Raw genomic sequence first — 10,608 nt, 5'->3', positions numbered from 1 at the left:
ATACCTATTGTTCTAAATAATCTAAATCAAAATCTTCTTTTATATTCGCTGTTATATTTCTTGTGTTGACAATGAAATGGGTATTTAAGTTATGAATCCGATTTAATTTTGATATTCTGTCAATTGATTGCATACCATATTCACTATTCCCTTATAAAATATGTTGTCAGAATTGCACGTTGTGCTTTTGTTTGTAATTTTATATAATAGTACTAGATCTGAAACAATAGATCAAAATCCGAAATTGGATAATTTAACACAACATCTTTATCAGGAATTTCGACATTTAAGATTGGAAAAGCCAGCAAATGGTACAGGACTAACTTTACCTTTAGTTTTACAAAAGAAATTTAAACGAAAGGATTTAAGATGTTACTCATTTTGTGATCGAATACGGTGCTGCATTTGCAATGCAAATGAGGAAATAGAAAACAATGATTACCTTTTGATAAGAAAAGAGTCTGGTCACAAAAGCAAACTCTGATTCATATTCCACCGTTTGCTTGGTCATATTTATATACAGTCCTAATAATAGTTTGCATAGTTTACCTAGTAATATTTGTGATTATTCGACCATATTTGAAATATATTTACAATACAACAAAATTAAGGATATCGATCTTTTATCATGTCTAGAATTACTTGATACATTAATATTACATCATAACCTAGTGGAATACTTCAGTAAAGAAACATTTCTTAACATGACTTGGATTCGTGTTATTGACTTGTCTCATAACCAACTGAAAAATATCGATCCTGGATTTTTGATTAACATGAATGGAAATTTGTTTAAATTTGATGTCTCACACAACCATCTTACTACCCTAGATATTACGAATATATTATGGTCACAGATAATATTTTGTACTGCAAATTTTTCACATAACTCTATACACTCTATGACAAACAAACTGGAATGGAAAAGTCAAGACACATCCGTTTTTTCACGGGAAGGATTACTTGATATATCGTTTAATAATTTAACACACTTTTCAATATTTAGTGAAGAAGGTCTGAACATTGAACATGCAGGAAAATTATATTACTGGATGATACATTTGGAAGGAAATCCTTGGATTTGTGACTGTAAATTTTATCCAATTGCAAAACCATCTAAAACAGTTGTTAAAATTTATGATAATGTAAATATTTTCTTGGTTTGTGATTCTCCGATACAACTTAAGATGAAAACATTGACAAACATCATAGCTAATTCCGAGCTGGATCAATTAATTTGTAACTTGTCATTAGCTGACCGATGTCCACCAGAATGCAACTGTTTTTATCAGCCAGCGTCAGAATAAAACAGTTGTTGATTGTTCGGGTCTGGACTCGCACGAATTCCAGCAGCTCTGCCCTTGAATGACAACCTTCAAATAGATTTCACAAACAATAACATAACAAATTTAAAAAGGATAGAAATGTTTAAATTTAACGTATTTGAAAGAATAAAGAAACTCGATCTTTCAAATAACCAAATTATAACCGTTTCAGATCTAGTGGTATATCGTTTTAAAAAAATACAACTGTTCAACATAACAAGCAATGCAATAACACGGATTCCAAGGTCATTACAGATGCTGAAGCCATGCCAGATTGCTTTAGGACAAAATTATTATGAAATGTAAATGCAAAGATCTTTGGTTGAAGATATGGTTACCATTACAATACCAAAGTTGTGCTAGAAACACACAGGTTTTCTGCGAACACAATGGACTACTACGTTCTATTATCGAAATGGAAAAAGTGGATCTTGGATGTCCTGTGACAAATAACAATGCTTCGTTGTTAAACATTTCGATATGCTCAGTATTTGCTGCAGTAATCATAATTGCATCGATTATTTTCAAGTTTTGGTCTGAATTTTTTATATTAACACGATCTTTATTCAACTTCGTAAAGAAGCCAGTGGCACCACATTGTATAAAACACGATATATATATTTCAGCAAATGAGGATGATCCACTAGTTCGAAATTGGTTGTTAACTTCCTTGGTTCCTTATCTTGAGAGAAAAGGATATGATGTGTTTTTATTTTTCAGGGACAGTGCATTCGGAGCTCCTCGGGAACAAGAGACAATTGACGTCATGTCCAAAAGTCGTAATTTTATAATACTTTTTAGTGACATTAACAATGGCACTCAGGAATGGAATAAGAAAGAATGGAAATATACTTGGAATTATTACAAATGTGACTTCAGTCGGAACCTTATTAATTTTATTACTACCACTGGGTCGATGCCTCTGCTGGTGGACTATTAGTCCCCGAGGGTATCACCAGCCCAGTAGCCAGTACTTCGGTACTGGCATGAAAATACGGATTTGTTGTGTTATTAAAATTTGCTGTTACAAAATATTAGAAATTATTTTAAATTAAGGAATGTATCTCCCTCATTCAAAGCTCTGATTCCTTTCACGGATTTGGCTATACTTTTTGGACCTTTTGGATTATAGCTCTTCATCTTGTATATAAGCTTTGGATTTCAAATATTTTGGCCACGAGCATCACTGAAGAGACATGTATTGTCGAAATGCGCATCTGGTGCAAGAAAATTGGTACCGTTAATTTTATTATTGTCATTAATTACGATTTCGTAAAATGCAATGATACTGTAAAGAAGTTCTTTCGAGCATTTTTTACTCTAAGAAAGGTCATTAACTTCTCGAATTTTGATAATAAAATTGAAGAAGATATTTTAACATTACTGAAATAAAATAAGTCTTTGTAACTGACGAATTACAGTTCTTTTCCTGTCACAGGAAATGTTGAAGTAAAATAAATTAAAACATTTTAAAGCTTTCTTATATTTCATGAATAGTCTTTATGACGAAAGTTTGTCATAGATAATATCTATTCTTGCAGTGTATGTTCATTTGTTTTAACTTTTCTTTGATTACGTTCAGCCATTTAGATTGATATTTAATGTATATATTTTTATGTTGTGATGTTACACTATTGTTGATGTGATTCATAAGTGTTTCTTGTTTCTCGTTTCAAGGATTCTAATGTGGGACGAAAATAATTTTGACAAGGTTCGCTGGCCAGACTATGTAAATATAAGAGAATATTGTTTTAAAATAATATAATTAGCAATATGCGGGTCATTTTTCAAAAGCTAATGGTCTGTGCGTGATAAATGAATGTTATTTTAGAATTAAAATATTATTATGACTATTCGAGAGAAATTCTTAAACCAGCAAAAGGAGGCAACACAATGTATATTTTGTCTTATAATTGTGAGCCTGAGTTACTTGTGTCAACGTACGTAGCTTCCTTAAAATCTCTATTAATCACATTTATGTCTAGCAAACGTTATGAAATCATTCGTTACGGTTTGTAATAGTATAAGTACCTTGAAAAGAAGGAAGAAAGAAACAAGAGGGACAGTCAAACTCATAAATCGAAAATAAACTGACAACGCCATGGCTAAAAATTAAAAGGACAAATAGACAAACAATAGTACACATGACACAACATAGAAAACTAAAGAATAAACAACACGAACCCCACCAAAAACTAGGGGTCATCTCAGGTGCTCCGGAAGGGTAAGCAGATCCTTGATTTGATTCATGCCACCTCTAGAAAAGGCAGTTTCACAAAAACTTTGAAGGTGTAATACCACCAAATCATGGTACGTCACATCCGGTTGCATACGAAAGTAGGCCTAAAAAATATTCCCTTGAATTTGAAAGTTGTAGAAAATTAACCCTGCATTTCAGTGTCGTGATGGTATATGTTGGGTTTCTAAGTGAATTGTCAATACCTAATTCGTTTAACAAGCAGTTAGTGTAATGAGTTTTACACACAAAAACGATGTTCTTTGGGGTTTTATCTGCGGGGACAACAACATATTTGTAATGAAGGTAGGATAAGTATTTTGCAACATTAGGGTCGCTAAAGATTGACGTAGCATGGGCATTGACAGACCCATTCCGTTTCTTAGTTCTGATTTGTATCAACGACCTCACTGCCTTAATCCATTCGGAAAGAGTGTCTACGTCTTCCTTCTCACGCTTAGCCCATTGCCAGGCATAATCCTCGACTGAATCCATCAAAATTTTAATTTTTATTTCCAAATGGTGGATTTTGGCTCACGATATTTTGGACCTTTCGATAACACATTTTTAGGGAAGCGTTATTAACATTGTTGAGGTCACCGGTAATAACGTGGCCAGTTGTATTATATGTGAATTGGGAACTAGCACAAATGCAATCAGGATGTTTAGACTTGAAGTCGTCAATACTGAGATCCTGCAAAACGTGTTTTTAATTGAAAATTTTAGTTGCAATAGGTTGAAGTAAAACCTGATTTTTTTTAAAACTGGCAGTAAACGTCTAGGACAAAAGAATCTCCAAACCATTTCAAAATATCACATTCCTGTATATGATGCTATGAAAGAAGAGAGCTCGGCACTTCAATAAATGTGTTTAGAGAGCTTTTATTTTTAGAATGTCCAGTGGCAAATATTGTTTACATTTTCTGATAGAGAATAATTTTAATAATGCATCAAACCATGACGCCAACATGTTGTTTATAATAAGTGGACCGGATGTGGAGTAAACAATAAAACTGACGGGTTGTGGTCTAGCATAATTCATTGTCTGCTTAAAAATGTGAGATAAGGATGTTTTACTCTTAGCGAACCTCTTTTGAAACTAGATAGAGCTGCATGTTTAAAGAACGTTTGGTTAAATAAGACCAGTCTTTGGCGCATATGCTTTACTGCTTTACAGGAAGCGACCCGTTAACTTCAATAGTCTATCATTTGTGTCGGTGAAATATAAAAACATGTTACAATCTGTAAAAACAGGTTTCATATATTCATGTCAAAAAGTGTATATCATTCGACTTGAATATTTTTTTAGAATATCTTACAACTTATAGTTTTCAGAAAAGTTTCCGCATGATATTTTAGCTAAATCTGATTTGTGAGAGGCCAGGAAGTTTATGATAGCATATCAGATTATCAAAATGAAAATAAATTTGACGTGAAGTATTAGTATATTAGAGTGATTCATACAAATCAATCATGCTTGTATTACAAAAAAATACCATGCAATACTTGACCTTTTACTATAATCATTTAAATAAAAAATTAAGGAAGTGATTTTGCAATTCAATATTAAGTATTTAAGGAGGTATTAAATTTCAACCTTTAAATTGTAAAAATACCACGTGAGATAGTAAGAGATTTTTAAATAATGAAACAGTTGAAGACGGAATTAAAATATATCTCGGGAAAACAGCCATTGATGATTAATCAGTTTGATAGAATTGTAAAAACTATGCGAAGCTAAGCCTTCAAGGATGAGGATTATTATTATCTTCATAACATTTATTTTGAAGGTTTTCATATTGATTCAAGCATTACCACGTAATCAAATCGAAGAAGACATGCAATCATTTTTCAATAGAAGTGATTTAAGATGTCCAGTGAAATGTAACAAGAGACCGACATTATTTAAGATGTCCTGCTGTATTTGTCATTCCAAATCAGATATTGACAATCTGGGACCTTTAGCAATAGTAGACAAAAGAAACCATTATGGTTCGGAAATAGTGAATTATGGAGGTAAACATGAATTTTATGCGCTGAATCATCGACATGGCCATCTTGAATTTATGCCTGGAAATACCTGTAGTTTTAAAGGATTATTCATGATAGATTTGTCTTTTAACCAGATAAAGACTTTAGACACAGTTTCGTGCTTGAAAAACTTAGATACCCTGATGCTTCGTGGCAACAATATTCAGTATATACATAATAACACGTTCGTGAATATGAGGTTCCTTCGTATAGTTGACTTATCGATGAATAAAATAAGTTTAATGGATCCAGGTTTTCTCTTTACTATGAATGGAAGTTTATTTTTTCTTAACTTATCTTTTAATGAGATGCCGACTCTGGATATCACAAATGCAATTGCAACAAAACAGGAATATTTTTGTCTGGTAGATTATTCCCATAATTCAATAAAATCCCTAACAAATGACCAGACATGGGTGTTAAAATCGAATTCCACAGTCGGGCACGGAGGAATGGTTAATCTGTCAAATAATTCACTCACATCGTTTTTTGATGTGAATACATTGCGTTTTCTTGGATTTGAACACCCCCTTCTAATTGGAAGACTTATGTTCTATGGATTTGACCTTAGAGATAATAAATGGAATTGTGACTGCAAAGTGTTTCAATTTGCAAAAGCAGCAGAACGACTTGTACAGGTAATGACAAGGGATTACTTTGACGTTAAATGTTATTCCCCAAGAACTTTAAAGGATAGACTAGTTGTTACAATTATAAGAGACCGTCAATATGATAATTTAATTTGCAATTTATCGTTTGCAGAAAAATGTCCGCCGAAATGTCGCTGTATGTATCAACCAGCTGTCAGAAATAGGACTCTTATTGACTGTTCGGATTTGCATCTCATGAAGCTTCCACACATGCTTCCTGATTATAATGTGTTAGAAGTTGATTTATCAAATAACAGTCTACATAATCTGATAAATCAGTTTGATCACATTCATATTCATAGACGAACTATTAAAAACTACTTCGAGCGTATTCGTTTTTTAAATGTTTCAAACAACCATATTCAAATATTACCACGCTCAAATTTGTTTTATTTAAGGGAAGCAGAAATCGATTTTAGAGGAAACAAAATTTATTCTTTACATAGATCTATTGCGGTCTTAAACCCATGCAACATTTATCTAGACACAATAGAGATGAAATGTGAATGTGAAGATATTTGGTTGCAGCAATGGCTTCCGAAGAATGATTCTAAATGTAACAAAAATGTACAAGTGTTGTGCGAGTTTGAGAAACAATTAATTGCCATACAGTATATGACAAAGAAAAACCTTGGGTGTAGAATACCGGATACTAATGTTATATGGATCAGTGCAGTTATCGTTGCAGCGTTCATTACTGTCGTTTTACTGTCAGCATTTATATTTTCCTTTAGATTCGAGATATTTATAATTGGACGGAAATTCCTTAAACATTTCAGGGGCACTTCTTATCCGTTGACATTGTATTACGACGTGTACATTGCCTGCAATGAAGAAGATGAAAAGATTCGTTTGTGGCTGACTACGTATTTACTGCCTACTTTAGAGGGGAACAACATGCTAAAGGTGTTTTGGCCCTGCAGAGATAGTGAAATAGGAATACCTCGAGAAGAGGAAATGATAAACGTGATGTCCCATACTCAAACGTTTATCATCATTTTGAGTGAAGAGTATAAAGCACCTATTCGTTGGAATGAGAAGGAATGGAAACATGCCTGGCACAATTATACACATGATCTGAACAGGGAAATAGTTATTATTAATTACGACCTACTGGAGGCAAATGAAATCGCAAAGCGATATCTTGGAGCTTTTCTACGAATTGGACAATTTATTGACTTTTCGAATCACAAGAAGTCAATAGAGAATGAAATAGCTTCCTTAATAACAAAACAAGATAACAATTTAAAGAAATACGAGAGAAAAAACTTTTCTCATTCTCAAATAGATGATGAAAAATTCCCATTTCTGAAACAATATCCTTTATATTCAGAGTTTCGATGTAAGAACAAATGAAGAAATAACAGATACAAATGAGATATGTTATCATTTTTCCTTAACGTATCAATCGCGATATATAGATACACGTAGTTTCCATTTTTCCAGTCTGTTTCAGCAGGAGTATAGATGGTAGGCTGTCATTACACTTTTTAAAAGATAAACATAAAGTTCAGTGTACCAGGAAGACTTCCTGATCTATTTTTAGAATGTTAACTACTACACAAAAGTTTAAATTGTACATATTGAGGTATTATATATCATCTTTTATGTGATCATTTGAACTAATGACCTTCATTGCAATTTATGAGTAGTTTTGAAATCAGGTTATATAGCAAAATTGTAAATGAGGCTCTCCATGGTTGTACTTGTTTATCATAGTTTCATACATTTTTGTAGTGTAAACATTTGTAAATAAACACATCATGGATATCCGGATTAAAATATAGTACGCCCGCCTGGCGAGCGTTTCGTCTACAAATGACTCAACAGTGACGCTAGAATGAAAAACATTAAAAATGTCAGACAACGTACGGAAATGAACAGTAATAAGAACATTGATTCTATTGGAAGTCGTCCATGTTTATAAGAATCAGGAACTGTGTTATGATTGTCATTGAAACAACTATCAACCAAATAACATGAATGAATCAACCGTAGGTAACAGTAAGACCTTCAGTTTTGATAACGGGCAAAACCCATACTGTTTAGTCAACCATATCAGACTCTGGCATGTCAAAGTTAGAAAAAAAGTAAAAAAGAAAAAGAACCTAGATAGAAAAAATAAATCATGACAAAAGAATAAACGAACAATTTATTTATGAAGAAAGCATAAAACGATCAAACAAACACGAAGAAACAATAAACAAAAGACAAATTATGAAATAAAGGAAAAACAAACGAAAATCGTTTTCTTGACCAAATGCAGACAAAGAACAAGAAATACATCTATGATACTAGTTTTGCTGAACTAGAAATATTTTTTGCACACATTTAACATGTTTAATCAATTCTTAAATTTGACACGTAGGAAAGTGTGTTAAAAAAAGTTTTATAGCGATTTTGGTTTGACAAATTGGCGCATGTTTTATAATTGATCAGCTTTTATTCGATTCTTTCATCACTGTATTTTTGAAGATTATTCGTTTAACTATAGAAAAAACAACATCAGCAGAGTCTTTGAAAAATATAAAATTCATTGATTAATTAGTCTTTAACTGCACTTTCAACACTATTGTGCTAGTCTGTGGTCGGTTAATTTTATTTGTGGTGGAAGCCGAAAATCCCGAAGAGAACCAGCAACCTTCTGTAAGAAAACTGAATATCCTGGTCAATTAAGATTATAGTCGAGTGCATCAACCCAATTCGGGATTCGAACTGACAACCTTGACCTTCTATTTCTAAGTAGGTCGACTATTTAGACCACAGGTTTCAATATAAAAAGGACACTAAATGATGCTAAAATCGAGCTTATAAAATTTCTATTTATCCTAAATGTAATTTATTTACTCAAAGTTAGTTCGCACTGAATAACAATAAATAGCCATACAGTAATAATATGAGTATGCAATATTTCAAACATGTACAACTTTTGAAGATTGAACCATTTGTTAAATTGCATCCATAAAATCAAAAACTCGCCTTCAAGTCAATTCTCATAAGTAGGGATAGCAACGAGCATTTGAGTACAATTCAAGTGCTCAGATACTCGTTTGCTTTTTATAAATCTTGTGATGTTTCCCCTCACATTGCCCTTTACTTGAGTTCATTTTGAAATATTCCCATTGTAATACAACTTAACATCTCTTAGCAACGTAAATACGTTTATCCTGCGTCTTCTATGTGTTACGGTAGTCTCCGATTTATAATAATCGCAAAACGTGTTTAAGCAGCACCAGCTACGTCCGTTCCTTCCGACAGGATTGTTCAATGTGCAGGACTTTTGTCGATACATACTTTCATCTGAAGTTGTGGATCTGATCATATTTCTGAGCAAAAATACAATTAAAGTGCCTTGTGGTGAATCAAACTTAACTGATAAGATACCTCTGTAACAGTGTTTGTACACGGATCAAAACTTTCACGGATTATTAACTCACAAGCTGTAAACGTAACGTTGTTTGTAAATCGAGACTTCTTTATTAATGTGATTGGTATGAAATGCAAATTTTATGTAACACATGTTTATTTGAAAATTCCTCGATTTGCAATTGCATATGGCTTTGTTTCATGAAAAGAATGGCGGACGTAAATACAAGTATCTTGTCTAATGGAGGGATAAATCCTACTCTGTAAAGAATCACTCTAATTCAAACAAAACATTATCTGAAAGTAACATCATCAAGATGCTTGATTATTTGATTGACAACATATTTGGAGGACGTGTTTTTCAACAGATTATCGAACTTCCAATAGTAACCAATTGTGTATCTCTTTTTGGCGACTTGTTTCTTTATTATAATGAGACTAGCTTCATACAGGAACTTCTTAGGGAGAAAGATAAGAAATTTGCAATATCCTTTATCTTTACTTTCCGCTATAAAGTTTATGTAAACAAATTTACCCGTTTAAAGAAAATTTTCGTAGCATTAAATTGCAAAAAGGATATTTTATTTTAAATATTGAACTCAGTATTTCATATTTCATAATAAGACGGTGCTAACAACAAAATGCACTTGTTATTGTAAGTGTTGGTTATACTTCAAGTTATTTCTAACCAGAAATTTGAAGATGGGTTTCTAAATATGTAATAAGTATTAAGTGATATACTTTTAAATTAACAAATTTTAACTGAAAAAATATTGACGAGAAAAGGCGTGAGAAATTCAAACAAAACATATTTTCTGAGGTTTTTATATTTGAAGTATGAAACAATATCGGTTACACATGTATAAACCAATTTCCCTGTGATAGTTTTGTCTGTTAATAATTGCTAGGATCTACTTTAAATATTATATATGAAAATTAATAATTCAGATAAATTTGAAAGACAAGATAGGCAATGAATAGTATGAGTGGAAAACTTATT

The 10,608-nt window shown here is 32.3% G+C and overlaps 1 protein-coding gene across 1 annotated transcript; it reads left to right on the top strand.

Annotated features, from left to right (window-relative positions):
• The first annotated feature begins 5,175 nt into the window (after nt 1–5,175).
• Nucleotides 5,176–8,012, top strand: LOC143075564 (protein toll-like). Its single transcript, XM_076251031.1, has one exon. It carries the CDS (start codon nt 5,313–5,315, stop codon nt 7,596–7,598), a length of 2,286 nt encoding a protein of 761 aa, XP_076107146.1. The 5' UTR covers nt 5,176–5,312; the 3' UTR covers nt 7,599–8,012.
• Nucleotides 8,013–10,608: the final 2,596 nt, after the last annotated feature.

The sequence above is a fragment of the Mytilus galloprovincialis genome, chromosome 5, assembly GCF_965363235.1.
Source record: "Mytilus galloprovincialis chromosome 5, xbMytGall1.hap1.1, whole genome shotgun sequence".
Taxonomy (NCBI): Eukaryota; Metazoa; Mollusca; class Bivalvia; order Mytilida; family Mytilidae; genus Mytilus; species Mytilus galloprovincialis.
The sequence above is the reverse complement of the archived record's forward strand: the minus strand, read 5'-3'. Positions and strand labels throughout refer to the sequence as shown.

What these genes read in the sequence shown, in the direction of transcription:
- LOC143075564 (XM_076251031.1), top strand. Translation starts at nt 5,313, where the DNA reads ATGAGGATTATTATTATCTTCATAACATTTATTTTGAAGGTTTTCATA.